Here is a 22,676-nt window from a genome sequence, read left to right as displayed (position 1 = left end):
TCGACGATTGACCCTAGCCCTCTGCCTCGGAAGGCGAGCACACATATAGCGTAATAGCTATGGATATGGACGCCGTCGACTTTTCTCCTTACAAAGCCGGCTTCCGGGGATGTAAAAGGTCATTGTTTTTGAATGGCTTGCCGTTCACATACCAATATCTTTGCGTTTCCAGATGAGCCTTTCACCCACGTGGCACTGAGAAAATTTCAGTAAAGCTCACAGATTGCCGCCACGTTGACATTCGACTCTCGAATGGTTTCCGTGAGCAACACTTGAGGTGCTTCACAATATCCCCAGCTTCCCTAGGTGATAGTTTATTCGTCAGTGGCCAGTGAATATTCCCACAGTAATCCGGAAGTTCTTTGTGCGCTTGGGTTCGTATCTTCATATAAGCAACGTGGATTGCTCCATTTCTGGTAGGTTTGCCCCGTATAGTCCCATACCAGTTTAGAGTTCACCTGGTTGGACCTAAGCGCCTTGATGACCGCTTGGCTGTCGATTAGAAGAGCAACGGTCTGTTTCCTATAGTTCCTTTCCAGGTTGAAGGAGGCACATCTCTCTATGGCGTACATTTCCCTTTGGAATATGCTAGTGTGCTTACCCTTTGATTCGGAGTACACTTTCTTTGGACAAATGACCCCTATCAATCTACCTTAGCATTATGTGTGATAATAATGAAACTAAATATAACCGCCTTCGTCAATCTGCAAAAACCTAGACCGGAATCGACTCCATGAGCGTTTTATCTCCTTATACACATTAGCCATTACTTCAGGAATGGTTACCTTCACAACATTCTTGATGCTGTCATGTGTTGCATTGAGCTACGCCTCGCACATATCACTCAACGGAATTGCAGCGTTGGCTGGACAATGATAAATCTGGAGACCTGTGGTCCGGCAGATTATTGTGAAGCCAGATCCGGAGTTACCTCGCCTTATGAACAGGCACAGAATATTGCTGAAAGACATGGAGAGATCGTGCACAGTAGGCGTTAGTTCTTACGACCTCATCAAAGAAATAAGGTCACATAAGATCAATTCCGTTGCTTATGGCCACTCAATAGTTTCCTATAGCGTTTATTTATTTATTTAATTAAGACAAGATACAGAAAACAAATCCCTTGTTACATATAATCCTCAGTGGAAGGAGCAAGTAAGTGGCTTACCTTGCGCTAAAAATTAAGGAGACAGAGTCAAAGAACCCAAGCTGTAGGACCGGTATAGCCTCAGGATCGGGGAGTAAAAATAAATCTCGAGCTCCGCGAAGGGTATTCCAAAAATGCCCGCACGACGTGTGCTGTGAGAGGCGGTGCGGAAAGTATTATAATATCTGAGTTGGCAGAGCAATCCATCAGACAATTGCAGAGTTTGAAAAGAGTACACATATCAAGGAAGATACGGCGTTACTGTAGGGAAGAGAGATTGAGGGTGTGGAGTCGTGACGAATAGTCAACCCGTGGAAGGTTCTTTTTGTAAAAGAGGCTCCAGGTGAATTTGCTTTGTACAACTTCAAGAGCACGACAGTCACGGATGCGGAAGGGGGACCAGACTATAGAACAATATTCAAGGATGTTTCTGACAAGGTAGTTGAAGATTGTTAAGGATGGCTGAATTGAGGTAAAGTGGGAGGAGGAACCTAAGACAAAACCAGACATTTTGGAAGCTATGTTGATGATGTCAACGAAGTGGGAATTGAAACGAAGTTTGTCGCCGAATAATACACCCAGGAAGAAGGTCAGTAGTGAAAGGAGTCGTCCACTAAGAGAATAGGAAAAAGATTTTGGGGAGGATTTAAGCGAATAGCATATCCAGTAGCATTTGCTGACATTCAGTGTCAGTTATCAAGGTTGGACTGCAAGGGAACACAGTTCAGCGGATACGAAGCAGATGCAAATAATTTAAAGTCATCTGCGTAAAGCAAACACGAGCAGGTGAGGATGGAGGCAAGGTCATTGATTAAAAACAGGAAGAATAAGGGGCCAAGTATAGAGCCCTGGAGAACACCAGAAGAAGGAGAGAAGGAACAAGAAAGGTAACCATGAAAAGAAACTCTGCAGGAACAGTGTGAGAGATAGAAAGAAGGCCAGGAGATGGTTGAGGGATGGAAGTTGAGTAGAGAGAGTTTAGAGAGGAGAATATATTGGTCAACGGTATTAGAGATATTGCAGAAATCAATATAAATAGCATGTACCTCCTGTCGTGAATTAAAGTATTTCGCAACAAAGTTGGTAAAGACCAGAATGTTTGAAACCGTAGATCTATTTTTCAAGAAACCATGCTGCTCTTCGACAATGAAGTGACCAAAGTGCGCGGTCAAACAGTCGTTAATGTATCTTTCGAGGATTTGGGAGCAAGAGAAGAGAAGACAGATGAGGCGATAGTTCACAGTAAAAGAAGGGTCTTCACTCTTGAGGATAGCGATGATAAGAACCTTTTTCAGAGAAGGAAGAGGTTAAGAAGCTCATCGAGGCCAGGCCCGACATTGAGATCAAGATTACCAATGAGAAACTGAACAAAGGAAGGCGTAAGGAGAGGAATGGCCAGAGATTCGGAGCAGTCTGTAGTTGGAAGAGGCGTAGAGGATGGAGTGGTCGAGGGACAAAACACGGGAGAGAAGTAGGTGCAAAGAAGGTCGCAGGATTGTTGTGGGGATATTTGTTTTGAAAATGATGGGGTCCTAAGTCCGCATCAACTTAACGCTGGACCGGACCAAATGGGGAGCAACTTACTCCCTCTTTCCTGGTCCACGGACCCGTCGCTTAGGGCTTGCACCCAAACTTTTAAAAAAAGTCAAGCGACGACGGCGGTTTCTTACCAAAGCAGAGGCAACTCGTCAGACGCTGCCTCACCTCTGCCCTGGGATTCAACATCTGCGAGCCGCTACGGTCACGCTGCTCCCAGGACAGAGGTGAGGCAGCGTCTGACGATTTGCCTCTGCCTTGGTAAGAAACCGTCGTCGCTTGACTTTTTTTGTTGTGGGAAGTTAGCACAGGAGTCAGAAAATCTGATAGAAGAAGGAAGAGATTGAGTGGGATTACGAGAATAGCGAATGTGGAACCAAAAGGATTTCAAGTCACCGCTCTTTTAATCATTGACTTCACAGTGGAGCGCATAGCCTTAAAGTGAGCAAGGCCGGCGTCATTCTTATATGCCTGAAATTTCCTCTGCAGTGCATGGTTCAGGCGAATGTTGTTAAGAATCTTCGTTGTAAACAAAGTTGGATACGAACGCAGGCAAGCAGAGGAAGAAGTGACATAACAGTAGAGGAGATCGGATAGGATATTATAAAAGGTGCTTAGAGCTTGATCACACGTTAAGTTGCTTAATATATGAACCCAGTTGATGGACGCTAAAGCTAAGTTAAGACCGTCGAAGTTCCTTTTGCGAAAGTTGAACGTAGTAGATTTACGTGCGGTTTTGGGGTTTGAACGAGGGAAGCTCCACTTCAAATTCAAGCGGGGGGGTGGTGAGCGTTAGTTTCGACAAACGGGGATGTGCAAGGAAATAGAGGTTGCGCTCGAGAGGTTGGAAAGGAAGAAATCGAGAGTGCGGTCCAAGGAGTTTTTGGTGGTATTGAAATTCAGGACAGAGCAAGTGTTCATAAAGGAAACAAGTCGGGAAACCGGAAGCTGGACGCTTCAGGTACGAAAGGTTTTGTGTATTTCATAGTACGTAGCACGTAATATATCCATATATTATGTGAGAGTATCCACTTTCCGGTGATATTGACATTCATAGTCTTCAATTTTCAAAGAAGCAACAAATTTGAGGTATTATAACTTTGTTGGTAATAGTGCGACCTCCACCAAACTTGGTAAGATTATGCTCTATATTATAGCCTATATCACTACAAAATTGCATGGTACTAGGATGAACTTAAGGCGGGTTTCTAACCAATTACAAAAAATTGTAGTAATATACTATTATTAACTTTATTTAAACAGATATCGGCATGGAAGGTATTTCGGTGCCCAGGCACCATATAGTGGCAGCCTTCTGATTTTTTTCAGATTTTTCGGTTTGGTAGTTTCTGAGAATGGCCCCCTTAAAGAAGTGATCACTTTCAACCCCCCGCGCTCCCCACCCTTTCAACGAATGTCAAAACTAAGATCGGCTTTGAAAAGTACTAATCGAGACCTTTAATTTGATACCCCACATGACTATATTTGATGAAAAAAAATTTTACGCCCCCCTTTTGCATGTATGGGGACCCCCCTTAAATTCGTCGTGAAAGGATTTAATTCACTGTATGCGTGGGCGTTCACAGTTCCCACCTTTCTACCAAATTTGGTGTCAATCGCTATAACCGTCTCCGAGAAAAATGCGTGTGACGGACAGACAGACAGACAGACAGACAGACAGACAGACAGACAGACAGACAGACAGACAGACAAACAGACAGACAGACGGACAGACAGACAGACAGTAAACCGATTTTAATAAGGTTTTGTGTTTACACAAAACCTTAAAAAGGAGAGGAGTAGAATGGGAGAGGTTTTTGGAAGGAATAGGAAAACTAGAATGCTTAGGGCAGTGGGGAGATACACAAGATCGAATGAACGGAAGGAAGTTGGGCGGAGAAAACGAAGAGCAACACAGTCAAAAGGAAAGTCAGAAGAGGAGAAGACGAGTTTGGCGGCGATTGGCAATTGGGACCCCACCGCTGGTGGACTTAGGAACTGCATCCTGGTCTCTGTCACAGAGGGAGTTTAATATGGTATCGTCCAGCCAGCTTTCGGAGGGACAGATGACATGGTATTGCTGAGCTCGCGCGGACAGATTGGAGGCCCCTAGCGACGGGAACGATGTCAAAAAATGGAGCGGCCTACTGAATAGGCTGCGGATATTCTCCCGTTGAAGGCGGTATGGAACGAGTCAGGATGGTGGACCGTAACTCTTCGCATAGCGGCCGCTGAATCAAGAATGTAGAGCCAATTGAAGCCACTCTGATGTAGGACGGCATTGCAGATTAAATTAACTCAGATTGAGAGGCCTCCTGAGAAGATGTTGAGGCTACTCTTCAAGCAGGGTCGGTCCTCGATCCTGTCTGCAGCCCATGTTTATGCAAATTTTAAATGCTCTTATACCTCAATGGCAAATGACCATAACATTTAAAAATAAAATAGGGTAACTACAGGTTTACATAGGAATGTCTCTAGATGACAGTCTCAAACAAATTGAAGTTACCTTAACGAAACTTTAGAGGGTCTAAAAGGCGCTACCATTGACGTTTGGTCAGAAATCGATAGAAATGATTTCAAAGATTTTATTCTTTTTTGCGTAAGCGAATATGCAAAGCACTAACCCACTAAGATAGCTACAATAAGTATTGAGGTCAGAAAACCTGTTCCTACTCCGACAGCGTTCTAAGGTTCTCGTAGGTGAGCTATAGTTCTGTTGCAGGACCAGTTCTGATTTTACCATTTCTATTCATTTCTGATGTTTGCACTAGATTTTCAGTTGGTCACCTATTGCCTGTCTAATATATTAGGTAGTATCTTTTTGTTTTAAATCAATAGAACGTCATCACCTAGAAAAACTTGACTATATACCAAGATTGTTTATGCATAATGAAAACCGTTTGCTAATGTGGGACAAAATCAATTCTGACTACAAAACTCACGTTTTAATTATATTTGAACACGGTTTTGTAGTAAATAGATATGAGTACGTTGTTATCTTCCTATTGCTAATCCATAGTATCCGCTTCCACGTGGTGTCATTCCCCAAATACCTACAATTATACAACAAAAGAGCGAAGTATCTCTTTTCCTTACATCATCTTAAATCTAACTTTTCTGGAGAAGAGCGAATGCAAAATTTCACAACTTTAATCTTTATTTATTTTTAGGCTTTGAATGATCCACATCATAAACCATATTTGTGGAAAAAACAGAGCGCTGAGTTTCGAACCCCCCCAAAACGTTGGTAAAACGGGGGACGAAAATCCCGTCAGCTATTTTTATTGCCTGAAATTGACTTTGAATTCAGAGAGTAATTTATGCAGAAAAGAATCCGATGGTGCTCGGGGGCACGTGGTTTCATATTAGTCAGTCTTTTAAAATGTTGCCACAAAGAATGCACAGTCGAAATCTGTTCAGTAGAGGAACTCTCCAAATTTCAGCCCCACTGAGTCATCACTGTTCAGTTGGTAGTTATGACGATACTTGGTATTAACATAGAAATGAGATTCTGTTTATCAAAAAATAGTGTTAATTACGTACTGTGGAAATATGTCACTGAATAGATGAGAAGATGCTGGACCAGATTAATGCGCTAATAGCATCACACGGCCTGTCCTCATTTCAGCGAGAAGAACGTGGTTATAACAGTTCTTCTGGAATTCAAACATACGCATATACTTTGTTCTGTGTTTTCCAGGAAAATACTCATATTGAAAAGAAAATATCTTTCTTCCCACACTCACACTCTAGATATTACATGCAACTAAGAAAAATTCCAATATTTGATGCTAAAAAGGCAAATGATATGAGTTTTGTGGTAGAACAGGTCGCATGTGAAGGCGGAAAATGCCACAATAGAAATAATACTGTCTGCATCCAATTAGACTTAATTGAAGTTGAAATCTTGACTGTTTTTCCTCTCCAGAACAAATTGTTGTATCTTATGCATCTTAAAGTTGCATTCTGCATCTCATTGCGTTTTTAGTGTGACAGTGGTTTCTCTTATAAATCATTTTCTAAGAAAAACAAAGTCTCCCTAATGTAGGTCGAGGCGTACAACTTTTCTCATATGCGAAGTCAAGTACGTAGATTCTGCACAAGAAAATTTTCTTCATTTTCCCCGGAATCCCATGATGACTACGAAGTATCTCTCGTCTAATTAGCACACATACACATGTGAATGTGGGTACATTTGCATACTAAAGATTGTGCTTAATTCACATCTCCAATAAATAAGAATTAACATACAAAGTGTTAATAGAAAAGCTATCGGAAAAACAATTTTTATGTTTTGCGTTTTCTGTTACTTTAAATCGTGAGTTCAATTGAGTTCACGGTTGGATAGGCAAACATTTTGCGAGCAGACTACATTCTGTTGTGGGAAAATTTGATTGATATGTCAATTGATATATATGAAATCGATCTGCCATGATTGCCTTAGTGATTAGATATTGGCTAATTGAAGCTACACATTTCGTCCTCTCTCTTGCCTCAGTATCGGTTTCAGATAACAATAGAATTCCTAATTGAGTTCATCAACTCATATTTCTATACATATGAGTTGATGAATTCAATTGAAAATGATATTATATTCTAAAGACAGAGCCGGAACTTTACTTTGTTTGCATCTTGGATGCAGCTCTTTAAAGATACTTTGGAAAGCGTTTGAAATTTAGTATTGTATGATAAAAAAGCCTCTACTTTCACCGATGTCTTCATCGCTATGGTATGATCAAGTGAATCATATTCAATTCTTTCAGACTGATTCACCTTTGCATCTTTGCTATTCAAATGTAAATCTCAACAGGAAAAGTTTACAAATTGCAAAGTTTCTGCTGTCGCATTCCTCAAAGTAGTTTTTTTCGACCCGTTTAAATCGAAAACAGATCGGAAACTGGAAGCCCAATACTTCAATTATGAACATAATTTATATATGAAAATATTGTTTTTACGTAGCCAGTAGGTCAGACAATTTTGACTTACTCTAACTTTGTTAATAATAACATGATTACCATCAAACTTTCCACTAATATGCCTTATATTGTGCTTTGAGGATGTACAACATTGTAATCCTAGGATAAAACCCTTCTTTTTTCAGTAAAGTAAAAAGATAGGATACTCAAGGATCCGTCATCGGTGTCATAACAGAGCCTCAGTTATTGTAAAAAGCTATTGGCTACATCAGCTATATGGGGAATAAAAGTCTTCACCAGGGATTTCCGTATGAGGTTCCAATTGGCCAAATTGGATGCGTTCCTTACTTCCAGGTTCATCAAGACGCAGTATTTGCTAGTACTATCCTTTTCGTGAATTATGCCTTCGGCAGTAATCAATTGGATCATTGACTGATCTGGCTCTATAAAACCCATGCTGTTAATCTGAAAGTCCTTTTTGGCTCTCAAAAACAAGGGCAATCTATTGTAGATTATCCGTTCTAGCATTTTCTCTATAGTGTTCAAAAGACATATGGACCTGTAGAAAGATGAATCACGAGAAGTTTTACTAGCCTTAAGCAGCCTTTCCAGCTTCTCTCGCTTCCACTGCACAGCGGAAACGATCACACACTCAGCGGAAAGGATCTAGATTTCACGGCCAGCTTAAGTGCCTCTACTGAAGATTTCTAGCAGCTCACTTCAGTTACTGAAGAAATTGTATCACATCCAGAGGTCGTTGGAAGCTTGCTGGGGAAATAAACCCTAGATGATTTTCAACAAGAAGGTGGAGAACATGAACTGTGGAGGCGAACGGGCACACTGTTCGAAAGCAAGCCACTTAATTATTTCATCTGTGATTGGGTCTGGGAAATGTGCATCTCGAAGCATGACCGCGTCACATGATTTGGCTCTTTCCGAGCAGGCGTTACATGCTTTAGCAAGTTAGTTTCAAAGTCTGTTCATCTAAAGCTTTTGCAGATCAGCCTGAGGTTTCTCTCGGTTTCGGCCATGCCGCTTCCCTGATCGTGATTGCTGTGGGCGTTACCCTAGCTGACGCAATAATATTTAGAGGGTGCGTAAGGTATTTGAGGATATACATATACATTTGTGGCTATAACCATTATTTTCTTTTTGCTCTTTTTCAAATAAAGCAAGGAGGACTACAAATTAGCTCAAGAAATGAAGAGACATGAAGTTATCGTCGCTATATGTGCAAATGACATCGATTTACAAATCTCTAATTTTCTTAGCTGGGCTTAGTTCATTCGTTTATAAGGTTTGCATTGACTTGGAAGCGTCAGGTTACGATGCAAAATCTGTTGCAAAACGCAAAAACACCAGGAACTGATAGATAAGGGGTAGCTTCCTCCAAACTGCAATTTTTAGTTTTAAATGTAAATATATATTTCGGAAGCGACTTATCCCTTTCATCAGTACAAAGCTACTTATTATATATATATTTATATTTAAAACTAAAAATTGGAGTTTGGAGGAAGCTACCCTTTGTCTATAAATTTTAGATTAGACTACAAGTAGCAGATAAAAATCTAATCTCACACGAGGAACCTTCTGACACTGTCTGATCTACAGAATTATTCAACAAGGCCAAGCGATCATTGACGAGGACCGATCAAAATCAATGAGGCCCTTGCGAGGGACCTTAATGGTCCTGACGGTCTTATCCGTCGAGTTGTTCACAAAGATCTCCAGTATAAATCCTACGTTATGCGTAGAAGGCAGTTTATGTCGGAGCAAACACGAGAACAGCAAGTTATCCGATCAAATCCCCTTCTAAACAAAATTGAACATCCAACCGCAAAAATGACAGATGACTATGTTAAAATCCTATAGAAGTTCCTGTTGTCATACACACAAAGTTTCCAGTCACTGTTATCGTTTTGGGTGTTTTGCGCAACAAAGGACATGTCACGTCACCATACTTCTTTACTCAAGGACTTTAAGCGAATTCTGCTGCATATATTGAGGTTCTGGAAACAGTAGTGAAACCCTGGATTGATAGTGTACGCGGTGAGAGTTCATACATCCTTCAGCAAGACTCTGCTCCTTCAAACAAAGCGATGGTGACAAAAGATTGGAGGCCCGAAAATGTCCATGACCACATAATACCGAACTTATGGCCGCCTAGCTTCCCATGCCTTAATCTCCTGGATTAATAAGTATGGGGCGTAGTTGAGCGTGAAACCAATAAGTATCCTCATAACACCCTTTCTGCAATTAATACCGTTATGGGCAATATGAATAACGAGCATCACTCCTTTTTTCGTCCACACATGACTATTGACAACCTGATTCAGGGTATATTGTATGGCCTTTCCTTTCCACAATATCATCATCTGACATCAGTTACTAGGGCGTTCCACGGAATAGTTTGACACCTTAGCTAAGGCTTCCATTGAATTTCAGCTTTACTAGTTCATTTACTCGTTTCGCCGCTGGAATCACTGCGATTCACGCTATATATCTTACTACTAAAAGAAAAGTTTGTTTTTTGATTGAGATAATGTTATTATTAGCATATGTCGATATTTCGGCAGCCAGTTGCTCCCTTCTTCAGTGCTTACAATCTAAGTTAAACAAGTCTTAGTCACCATTGCGCGATAATTAGTCTGTCAATGTTATTTAAATAATTAAGGATTAGGCCTGTTTTTTCTTAAATTAGGCTGAAGATCGGTGTTTAACCCATTTTCCTCCGGTAGTCTGGAAATTTCTAGATTTTCTAGGATGTCCAGTGACCGTGTGCCGCATCTAAAAGTTATCTATGGTGATGTTATGGTTCCTGCTTACCATATGCTTGGCCACTGACGATTTTGTTTTGCTCGCTGTTCGCACTTTCTTTAATGCAGTCCGTGCTTCCCCTAAATGTTCTCTGATCCTGGTGGCCGCCGGTCTTTTAGTTTCTCCAACGTAGGCCTGGCCACATTACAGATAATCAATTTTGTATATCCCACTCCTCTCATTCTTTTGCAGACAGTTTTTTAGGTAACCCAGTTTTTGTCTTAGCTATTGTGTCCTGGTTGTAGGTATCGGCACCAGGTTTCTTTCGTCTCATTAGATGATCCACTGTGTTTTCCTTATAGCCGTCTATCCTAGCGGTGCTGAGAGATGATTCTTTCTCCTTTTCGAAGTGTTGGATGGATCATGGAGTTAAAGGGGGCCATTTTTTGATCCCATGAATGGATAGAGGTTATCGGCATGGTGCGTTGGGTGTGGGTGGTTTTTCTGTGGATGTCAAACTCCACCTTCCTCTCCGTGTTTAGTATTTTGACACCCAAGAATGTCAGGCTGTGGTCCACTTCCGTCTCCATTGTGAAGGTAATCTTTTTCTGAATTTTGTTGAAACTTGCCATCACGGAGGTTGCGTCTTGTCTTTTCATCACGGCAAGGACATATTACCCAATAAGGAGGACTATTCCCTCCTTTTCCACCCTCTCTCTCATTTTTTCATGAAAATTTCGCTGAGTAGCGGTGCAACTCCTGAGGTTGTCTTGTAGAATCTACCCTTCAAGGTGAAATAGATTTTGCTCATATCTAGACAGGCCAGTTTTATGCATTATGCAATTTCGCTCTCTTTTTTTCCAGTCAGCGCCAGCATATCTAGTGGAATTATCACTGTGATAACGCATGCTGCCTCACAAGATGTTCGAAATGGACTTACTTGGTATGCAGTATGTACCAAGGAATTGAGCTAGTGACTCGCAATCGCCGGTCATTTTTGTGCTCAGCGAACTCCGAGTCAATGTTTTCAAGCCATGACTTAATTGTACAGATAGCCTCGGTCCTGCATGTATCGTAGACCAGTTTTCGTTGTCGAAAATAGTCCATGATGAAACTTCAGATATAGTTATGATTCTGCAAAATTGAAAGCATCCTTGAGGTTGGGGGAAGCTTTTGTTTGGTATATCATTCACCTTTCAGCTGAGTTAACAGTTGATCGAACTTTTTGGAAATTAAAATGTGCCGGTCTGATAAACAACGGATACTACCAATTATTTAGTCCCTCCGGTTCTGAATTATACTCTGGAGAACCTTGCCTTTGTATTCAAGAAGCAAATCAGTTTGTAGAATTACTTATTCACCTTCGTACTCAATATCAACCTCTGCGATGTAGGAAGTAACTCTTTTAGGCAAACTGTGCCACACGCGCCTTTTTTCTTAATTTTACCGGAACAGCTATCTTCCAGGAATAGTTTTCTTTTGATAACGCTCAGAAATGCGGTATTGATATTGGGGCGAGGTCCATGATAAAAGTATCTATAGCTTCGATGCCTGCTTCTGTTACTATTATCTTATCAAGAGAGGAGAATAGAAGAGGAATATGAAACTAAGATTGTCTACGTTATAGTAAATAAACAGAAAGAGAATATGTGGATGCTTCATTCTTCACTGAGATGTAAACAGGAGTTATACGCATTTCAAATGACTGACGCTATCTCTCAACGTGTAGCCCGGTACTCTCCCTGCGTATGGAATGTCGCAAAGTTGAATATCTGGAAATTTGTCGAAGCTCTTAGAATATTTAGAGTCGCGTTAGAAGGCAATTCGGGAAGTGGTAGCGTTACAGCTTACACTGTCATAAATTCAGTTATGAACCTGGTAGCGACAGCCTATGGGCCGTCTATGTCCTGGAGGATACCTGCTATTGCTGACCGACAGAAAGAGCCTCATTAGTTTCGTCGTTTGAGACAATGTTTAGACGACCGAGAGGTGGCATGTATCAAAAGGACAAGGTACGGTTGGGGACCCCACAGAGTGATAAACAAATGCAAAAATCACTGCCTGCCAAGAGCTGGTCGACGGGGTGGATGGGTAACCGTGGAGACTTGGATATAAGCTGATTACCAAAAAGATCTAGGCTCTGCCAAAAACTTGTTCACTTGATGCCGAATAGATGTAAGGCGCCGAGGATTGGGCACTTTTCACTCTAAAAGATCTGGAAGAAGCAGGCATCTCTACAAAAAGTAAGAAAGCAGGACCCGAGAATATTCTGGTAAATTTTCACAACCTAGTATTTCATTATCGGCTGGATCTACTCCTCGACGTATTCAACGCTTACCTGAAGAGGGCAATTTTCCTTGTCGCTGGGAGTGTCAAGGATAGCAAAGATCACCTAGGAAGAAGGAGATCCTGAGCTGTCATTTCGTACTGATCATTCTGTATAATTCATGGAGTCGGGAAAATGCGCGAAGATCATATGAAGAGTAGATTCGCCGAAGCAATACGTGCTACCGGGAACTTAACCCCAAGAGTTTGGTTTTGCTATAGAACAGAGAGATCCAGAGTGGATGTTGTCATGCAGATATGTTAGGTACACTAGAAAATTCATTCCAGACGCCAGGTTACCTGTTGCGCATATTGAGGGATTATCTGAGAGACCGCTCCTGCTCTATGAGGGCCAGAGGGTGGAAATCATGCCAGAGGTAGCACAGTGACCCATCGTAGGGCCGGATGTTTTTACGAAAGTCTACTAAGAATCTTCATGTCAGAAAAGTCGAACATGCTGTTGAATTTACATAAAGCAGACTTGGCATTTTAATAATCGGTAAGTCCATCAATGACGGCTTATGTTCATCTTGACTTAAAAGGAAAATTCCGACCCTGAGTCTTTTGTAGGTTCGCGAGATTATTAGAGAGTTAAGCCCACCGCTAAGTTCCTTGGATTGGCCTTCGACTTGAAGATGAGCTTCTACGAGTAAATCATAGCAGCAACGTACAGTTGAAGTGTTGGCATGAAGTCGGCTGATGACAAACATAGAAGGTCCTACCATTAGAGCATGAGACCTCATTTCATAAATGCAACACAGTTCATTTTGTTCTATGATTCGTACGTTTGGCAAGGACGTGTATCGCAATTGCCTTATGCAAGTACAGAGACGGGAAGCTTTGGGGGTGGTGTCTGTCTATTGCGCTGTCTCAGAATCGGCAGTGTGGTGGTCACGGGAGTGACTCCTGTTATCCTCTTATTAACGAAAGTAAAACGATTTACGAGTGGAGGTGATAGCTTTTGAGGAACGACAATATACACTCAGGAGACGCTCAACTTAGGTCCGTGTTTAAACCGAACTCATGGTGAGATTGATCATTTCAATGCTCGAAAACTTGCTGTGATTCAATATTTTCTACCAATAACGTCCAAAAAATTCCTAAAATTGTGACTAGGTATTATACATATATGGTCATAATAAATAGAAATAATGTTTTTTCTGCGCAACTATCATCTGCAAACAACATTAAAAAGTGCGTTTTACTTTGAACATGATTCGATAACATTTACACATAATTGTAATGACTTTTATCAATGGGAACACGTTTGATTTTTGTTTTTTTTGGCAATTTTTTTTATAATGTTCACCCTCTATTGCAATTTCTATGGTACAAAAAGAATGAATCACTTCCTATCTATGACCATTTCGTACTATCGATCCAAATGGTAATCGATATTGATAAGTAAATAAATTATTTGTATACCTTTTTGATGGAATGGCGTTTAAATAAAAGCAAATATGTATGTCCATTGTTTGTATGGCATTGATTGGTTAGTTTTTAATACTTAAAGAAAAATTCGAAAGAAAGGGTTTAGTAAACTGTATGAGTTCCAAGATGGCTGTTTAATCAGGTCAATCATCATATTTTTAGGGCGAAAACTTTTGTAGATATCATTTGATGATTTTTCAGTAAAGTGTGATCCAATTATTTCTAATAAGAACAAAAGCCAAGGGTGGAGGCTTGATATAGTTAAGAGAAACAGCCGATAGGCCGGAAACTTTCCTCACTATCGGCGTTCCTGAACCGGATATTAAGAAGGCTCGGGAACAAACGAACTACCGGCTCTACTGCAGGCTGGGGATCGTCACATTACAAGTGTCGGCTCCTAAAACCATCGGGGGGACGTGTAGCCCACAACATCTTCATCTGAACCGTAGATGAGGTGCCATATCTCTCAGATAAATTTGCAGCATTGTAAAGCGGTGACTGCACTTATCAGTCGTCGTAGCTCCAAAACATGTACTCGTATATATCCCAGAAAGAACCATGGGTTGTTGGTGGGGGGAAATGAGGGACTTAAACTTCCGACATACTAATTTGCTGTATGCCAATGGAAGTGATAGACCCTCCTGCATGGTGGTTTCAAAAGATTTCCAAGCTGTCCTGGTCGTTAAACCTATGTAATGTCGACACCACAATGATGAAATTGATGATAAAAAACCAACAGGGAGATAAGGAGGTCGTATGTTGCTCTGCTCTCATCAGAGCTAATCAATATGCCAAAAGTAAAGACATGGAAATGATGTGATGTTAACGTCCACCATATATGCTGGAGAAGTTCCTACATCAACGCGAGAGGATCGAGACTACTGGAGTTTGGATAATTAATCCACTTTCTTCAACATGGTCAGACACGAAGTCATCGACTTCACGGTGGCATCCCCTGACATTGCCGCTCTTGTCGGAGAGCGGAGAGTATCAAACGATATCACGCTCTTGGATCACAGGCGCATTGATTTCATAATGACCACCTACTCCATTTCGGAATCCACGTAAGACAGATTAGGCGACGTGCAAAACAGAACTGATCGCCCGATCCCTGGAAGACGCATCAAATCCATTGCTGGAATTGAGAAAACAACCCAAATTACCACTACCGGCATGAAAGAAGCTTTCTCGGAACTCGGATGTGGCGAAACAGAGGAGAACGACAAAGGGGCTCCTTAACCGAGCTCTAAAGTCTGATTCAGTCGCTTGCTGGATTCGATACAAAGGTCTAAAGAAAAGCATAAGTTCGGCCAAACGATCATCATGAAGACGCTTTTGCGAAGAGATAAAGTCTCCTTGTCAAAGAACGTAACCAGCTGTTGGGTTATCTACGTTTACAGAGCGGGAGGTACACAGAAAGCGGTGAGGAAACGGCAAACCATTTGCTTGAAATGCACTTCCCAGGCAGCATCCAAAATCTCAGCTCGGGGACTCTGGCATGCAAAGTAGTTTCATGACAGCGAGTGAAATGGACGTTTAACTCGTCCTATTCCACATTTCGCTTGCCTAGCATACGCTTATATTCCAACCAGCTGGCGTGATGTGAAGGCAATATTTATTCCCAAACCAGGGAAACCCACCTACACAGACACAAAAAGCTTCCTACCGATCAGTCTAACTTCCTTTCTGTTAAAAGGACTTCACTGTGGGTAACATACCTACCAGAAATACAAATCCATGAAGACAACGCTCCACGAACTGATGGCAAAAATTGAGAAGGTAGTGTCCGATAAAGAATATGCTTTAGCCGCATTTATGGACATCGAAGGCGCCTTCAATTATGCCTCATTCGCAGTGATTTGTAACACGACAATACAGCATGAAATCGATCCGCTATTAATCAATTGGGTCCCTCACATCCTAGAATAGAGAAAGATCCACATATTGGTCGGACAGAAGTCTATTCAGGCAGGGTGTCTACGGGGTGTTCTTTCTCTTTCTTCTCTTACGGCTCCTGGTAATGGACACCTTGCTATGGCTCATGGAGGGCACGAAGGTCTTCGCACGAGCGTTTGCGGATGACCTGGCAAGTTTTCAGGCACAGTATGTGACCGCCTGAATGCAATCTACAGTTGCCCCCATAATGAACTAACGGTGAATGCTAGGAAGACTGGATTAGTTGTGTTCACTAGGAACATCAAGTGGGGCAGTTACACGCCTCCCAACTTTGCAGCTGCGGAAATCCAGCTAGTGCAAACAGTCAAATATTTAGGATTACATCTAGGTAGGTAGGTAGGTATCAGTGGCCGTTCCGAGGAGCCCAATTAGCGCTTTGGTGCGCCGTTTTGATGCCACAAACTCCTAAGACCGTGACTGTTGTTATAGGAACCGGGAAGCGGAGTCCAGCTGGCTCGGATCTTCAGAGCCAGCCCGTAGCATTCACGAAGGAAAGCAGCTCTCCGACTCTGTAACTAGAAATCTCACTGAGGTCCCCAAAGAATGGTTTACCCAGTGTCCGCAGCCTGACTCGAGCCAGAGCCGGGCAATCGCAGAGAAAGTGCATGAGGGTTTCCCTTCCTTCTCCGCAGCTTCGGCAATGCGAGTTGTAGGGTAAACCGAGCCTAGCGGCATGGTCCCCTATGGGCCAGTGCCCCGTGCAGACCGCCGTAATGTTGAATGCATTTGCACGCGTCTGGCACAGGAGCTCTCGTGATCGGGCTATGTTATAAGCGGGCCAAATTCTCCTTGATTTGGCACAGCTTGTAAGCCTTCGCCATCTCAGGCCCGCGGCTGCTAGGTAGTGCGAGTAGACTCGGCCCCCGACAGCCGCCAGCGGAACACCGACTGTATTCCCCGAGGGACTGCCAAGAGCAGAGCCTTGCCTGGCCAATCCGTCAGCCCGCTCATTCCCTTCTATGTTCCTATGCCCGGGAACCCAGATGATAGGATTACATCTCGACTCAGGGTTTACGTGTAAGCACCATATCAACGAACAATACCAAAAATCCTGCAGATTGCTTTGATGTTGTAGGAATGCGCCATGGGGACTTTCTCCAAAACGAATCACAAACGGATTCATAATAAAACCCATTTTGATATATGCGCGCAGCGTCTAGTGGTCGAGACTGAACTTTGCTAACAGCAGGAAACTGTTGACGTAGATTCAGAGGTTCGGTTGCCTAAGTATTACTGGAACAATAAGAAGTACGTCCACCGTGGCACTCGAAGCTATTCAAAATGTGCCCCCAATCCATTTGGAGGTAAAAAAGGAAAGCAGCTAACGACGCATATAATCTTGATACCATTGGCGCATGGAAAGGCGGCCAATCACACGGTCATGCGTCCATCTGGATATTTCTTGGCAAACATCAGGTAGCTCTGATGTCCGCCTGTCATATGGTTTCCAAATTCGTTTTCGAAAAGACATATGCCGTCGTAATCACCAAAAGAGAAGAATGGTCGAAAAATGGCCAGGAATCTTTTGGGATTACAGACTTAATAATCTTCACCGACGGGTCAGTCATGGAAAACCGATCGGGGGCAATGGTGTTCTCGGGAAATCCGATTATGGAACTGGGACCTCATAAAAGTGACGACCATATTCCAGGGGGAGACATTTATTGGCAGCAGAAGAATGTTTGCGGCAAAAATGGAGGGGTTGCATCATTCGAACCTGTTCCAACAGTCGGGCAAAATTATCAGCACTAAATAACCACGACATATCAAGCCAGTTTGTGTGGAGTTGTCATCAGATGCTGTTGAAACTTGACCGACTGAGCGAAACATTCCTGATGTGGGGGCCAGGACACTCCAACTTCGCTGGTAATCAGGAAGCTGACAGACTGGCTCGCCAAGGTTTCGAATCTACAATGGTGGGGCCAGAACCAGTTCTTTGTGATCTTGTGATCTTTGTGAAGGAACCCGAGGCGACTAGAGCGGGATTTTTGTTGTCCCTTAAGAAGTGGATATATACTGCAATAGTAAGGCCAATGATTATCTATGAAGCGGTAATCTGAGTAGAAAGAACCCAACTCAGCACACAAGCCAGGGAATTACATAAGCTCCAAAGGGTGGCTTGCGTGTGTATCAGTGGGGCAATGAGGACATGCCCAACGGCATCCCTGGAGATCCTTCTGGGATTAACCCCTCTCCATCTGCACATACAGATGCAGGCAAGAAGATCAGTATTCAGGATGGCCGGTAGTATGAGTGAGGCGGGGAGCTGCCTAAATCGAAGGAAGATTGATATCCTTTCTAGGCGGTATCCCGAATTATTGATACCGAGGGACAACATGACAACGAGGTTTCACTTCGATAAGAAGTTTGAAACACGTTGGAGTAACAAAGCAAACTGGGAGAGCGTGGCTGCGACATACGGCTTAAACCAGCAACTGATTATTTGGTACACTGACGGATCCCCCACAGCAGAGGGAGTGGGTGCCGGTGTCATTGGTCCAAGCAAAATGTACTTTGAGCCAATGGGCAGGTACACTAGCATATTCCAGGCGGAAATTTACGCCATAGACAAATGTGCCTCCTTTAATCTCCAAAGGAACTACAGGGGGCAGAACATAGCTATTCTCACCGATAGCCAAGCAGCGATCAAGGCACTTAGGTCCAACCAGGTGAATTCTAAACTGGTATGGGAGTGCCTTGGGAGACTGAATACACTCGGCTCGTCCAACAAGGCCTGGCTACTTTGGGTTCCAGGCCATGCTGGGTTGGAAGGCAATGAGGCAGCGGATGAACTAGCCAAGAAGGGAGCAGGGATGCCTTTACACGGGCCAGAACCCTTCTGTGGAATCGGAAACGGTTTCATGGCTATGAATCTAAGAAACGAAGAGAAACGGTTGAGGGAACTATATTGGGCGGGCCTACCAGGGATGGAGCAGTCCAGGGTGCTTATTGGGGGATACGAACCCATGCGTACAAAGGATTGCTTAAACCTCACCAAAAAGCACCTCCGAATCATAGTGGGAATTCTCACTGGTCATTGTCGGCTGAACTATCACCTAGGGAAGCTAGGGATATCTACGGACACTGCCTGCAGGTTCTGTGAGGAGGAGGACGAAACATCTATGCACGTCCTGGGACAGTGTCCGGCACTTGTGCAAAGTAGGTCGATACATCTGGGGGAACACTTAATACCAGATGCAAAGCTAAAACTTCTGGAAGTGGGGAACATACTAAAGTTCCTAACGGCTACAGGCCTGCTTGAGATACTATGATCAACAGGTACACTATAACCAGTAAAAGGGGCACAATATTTCTTCAAGGACGCGGTGCGACTTTCCCTTAACAGAATAATATGATAATAAGAAGTGGAACATGAAAACCATAGTGGTGGTCTCGGGCATATGCAGCCAATGCGAGGAGGAAGAAGAGACCTCAAACGAAGATACATTGGTAAGGTTTTATTCAGCGAAGAGCCTGTGCATTCTGCCTCTGGAGTATGGTCTCAGATTCGCGAACGCCGTCGGCGAGAGGCCGCCTAACAAAGGTCAGTGCTTGGAGCTGCGGCTTCTCCAACTAAACTAAACAAAATAAAAACTTACTCTTGTAGATTTCAACAGCCAAAAAGTAGGTCTTTTATGACTTCCATGACTGCAGGTCTATTTTTTCTCTCCTATAGATAAAATAAGCATCTAAATTTTAAGACCAACATTTTCACATTAAAAGCATTTTTCCTACGAAATAAATCAATCCCCAATCTAGGTTTGTAGATTAATTAATCAATCTCTTCTCATTCCAGACATTCACCGCATGGTGTAACAGTCATCTACGCAAAGCCGGAACCTCCATTGATAATATCGAAGATGACTTTCGCAATGGTTTAAAATTGATGTTGCTTCTTGAAGTTATATCCGGTGAAACACTCCCAAAACCAGATCGTGGCAAAATGCGTTTCCATAAAATTGCCAATGTTAATAAAGCACTTGATTTTATTGCATCGAAAGGTGTTAAATTGGTTTCGATCGGTGCAGAAGAAATTGTTGATGGCAATTTGAAGATGACATTGGGTATGATCTGGACGATTATTTTACGTTTTGCTATCCAAGACATCTCTGTTGAAGAAATGACCGCTAAGGAAGGTTTGCTGTTATGGTGTCAACGTAAGACTGCACCATATAAGAACGTTAACGTTCAAAATTTCCATCTATCGTTCAAGGTAAATTCTTACTGTCTAGCAGACCAGAAAATGACCCTAAAAATATCTTCATTGATTCTAGGATGGTCTTGCTTTCTGCGCTTTGATCCATCGTCACAGACCAGACTTGATCGATTACGCTAAACTCTCCAAGGATAATCCATTGGAAAATTTGAACACAGCGTTTGATGTTGCTGAGAAATATTTGGATATTCCTCGCATGTTGGATCCAGATGGTAATTTTCCTTTTAATGTTGTCAATTTATGCATTTCTACTTACAGATATATAATTTTATTCAATATAAAAAACCTAATTTTAAGTCTTAATTTTAAGCCTTTCTTATTATTCAATTACCTCCGAAAATTATATGGCTGGTGATGGTTGGCTAACAATAGTGTGAATGGTGGAATGACTGGATGGTTGTGGGTTTGAAATTCGCTCAGAAATATTTAAATTGATTGTTTTTTTTTTAAAAAAGCAATAAGAGAGTCAACTGACCGTGAAATGGCGCCGCGAAATTGCGAATCTATGGTACAGAGTAATAAAAATGTATTTAGTTACGCATTCAATGAAAATTAGTAGAAAATTAGATTTAGTTTTTTTGGGAAGAGCTTAGATCTTTACTGCTTATCTTTGATTAAAGGGGGGTAAGGTTGAGTTGTAGGGTTTGAAGTTTTGAACGCAAAAAAAGATTTGGAATAAAACCTTCATTCAAGTGAGTCTTATCGGTTTACCTCACACTGAATCATCGATACCAGGTCCATAAAAGATGTTAGTGTCATCCGTGATTTCTAAGGCACCTTTTTGCTCCGGTCTACGATGCATCATGCCTTCTTTAATCTGTTTTTCAGTTCGGCTCCATTCGGCTTATTTCGCCCATTCATGGGTGCTTGGTTTACCGCTGATTCTCATGCCTTGCATGAGGGTTAGTAAAGCAAAGGAACCTTCATTGAAGACACATTTTTCCACATAGGCTGCAATCTCAACGATGATAGAGATTCCGATCAAGTGCTTTGGTGAGATTTTCCAAATAAGTTAGTTCGAACTCTCATTGTTATTCTGCGTAAAGCCTCCGACACATCACTCTAGGAGGGCATTATTGCTCAGATCTTCATAGATAGACTTGATGTCATCTAAAAACTTCCCTGGGAGGAGCACTATACGTTTGTTTGAACGAATCCAATGCATAAGCAGTTGCACCTTGTTGCAATTCGGACCACGAAACCCCGCTGAGTCATGTTTGAGACGTGGTTGCTTAAACCGCTGTATCCTTCTTAGTTTTACTCCGATTCATCTCAATTTTCCATACAATATTCTTGAAAGGTTCTAAATTCAGAAAATCAAATACAAAAGAAAACAAAAAGGGAGTTTTAGGACATTCCCATCTATAATTATTGGAATCTGGTTCGTTATTGTTGAATAGCGATGCGAAGTTATCCATGTGGCTAGACTTGGAAGACCGAAATTACCAAGGTTGCCCATTATAGGCCCCTGCCCTATCATGGGTTTCCAGACGTTCGTCCGAAGCATCTTGGTCGGAGTATTCTTGCGGCTGGGCAGACCAAATCGCTTTATTTTTATGTTATGATTAGTGACGTCCTTACTAAAGGGTCTACGAAGGTGTTTCTCCCAGTGCGGAAGCCATTTTTTATCGAAATTGTACATATCAGGGTTAATATTGGCTTCCCCATTGGGATCCCCACATCTGTGATACCAGAATTGGCTCAATACCTTTTGGTAGCTCAGATGAAGTTTTGGATTTTTCTTATCCTGCTTGTAGTGCATACTGGAGACGATCAACCCTCTCGTCCTTAATAATTTGGTATTTGCGACACTCTTGCAAGACGTCACTAAAATGGCCGAAACTTCGCTGTGGCAATTTCACCACCACTTGGGCGACCACTGTGCAAATTTTGCAACTCCCTTTTCATTTTTTTGTCGGAATGTCACCAATGTAGGCTTAGTAATTATTTAAAGGTTATCTCCTTGGGTACCTAACAAAAGATCACAGTGTGTGCGCACCGTTCAGCGTTCAAAGGCGGATTGCCTCACAAGCAGCAGGAAATTTACCACGCCTGGTATTTCGTTGGACGGAGGAATTGAGTACAATGCACCACGATGTTGTGAATATTCAAAGGCTTTGCTTCTCTCTCATCTTATACAGCTCTGCCAGTGCCGGCAACAACAAGCGGCACTGGTTGTTGACCCTGGTCATCTGGCTGGATTGGATGCTGCTCACTGACTGCTGGTGCATGTTGGTTGTTGGCGGGCAGACGTATGAAGACCTCTGTACCTTCGCCCGTGTTGCTCTCGATGATAAAGTACGCGGGCTTGAGCCTGTCGACTGATATCGTTACTTCTTGACCTTGGTGGGGGCAGAAGGCGTGCGCTAATAGTTTCGTATCTTTGGTGTTA

General features: G+C 42.4%; 1 protein-coding gene across 6 annotated transcripts in view; it reads left to right on the top strand.

Moving 5' to 3' along the window:
• LOC119656077 (alpha-actinin, sarcomeric) overlaps positions 1 to 22,676 on the top strand; it is a 186,309-nt gene that overhangs the window by 145,706 nt on the left and 17,927 nt on the right. For all 6 annotated transcript variants that reach the window (XM_038062360.1, XM_038062364.1, XM_038062363.1 and 3 more), the window contains 2 exons: positions 19,865 to 20,281; positions 20,343 to 20,496. In XM_038062360.1, the coding sequence (XP_037918288.1) occupies positions 19,865 to 20,281; positions 20,343 to 20,496 (571 nt within the window). The remainder of the gene's footprint in view (positions 1 to 19,864; positions 20,282 to 20,342; positions 20,497 to 22,676) is intronic.

This window comes from Hermetia illucens, chromosome 4, assembly GCF_905115235.1.
Source record: "Hermetia illucens chromosome 4, iHerIll2.2.curated.20191125, whole genome shotgun sequence".
Classification (NCBI taxonomy): domain Eukaryota; kingdom Metazoa; phylum Arthropoda; class Insecta; order Diptera; family Stratiomyidae; genus Hermetia; species Hermetia illucens.
This window is presented reverse-complemented; position numbering and strand designations above follow the sequence as displayed.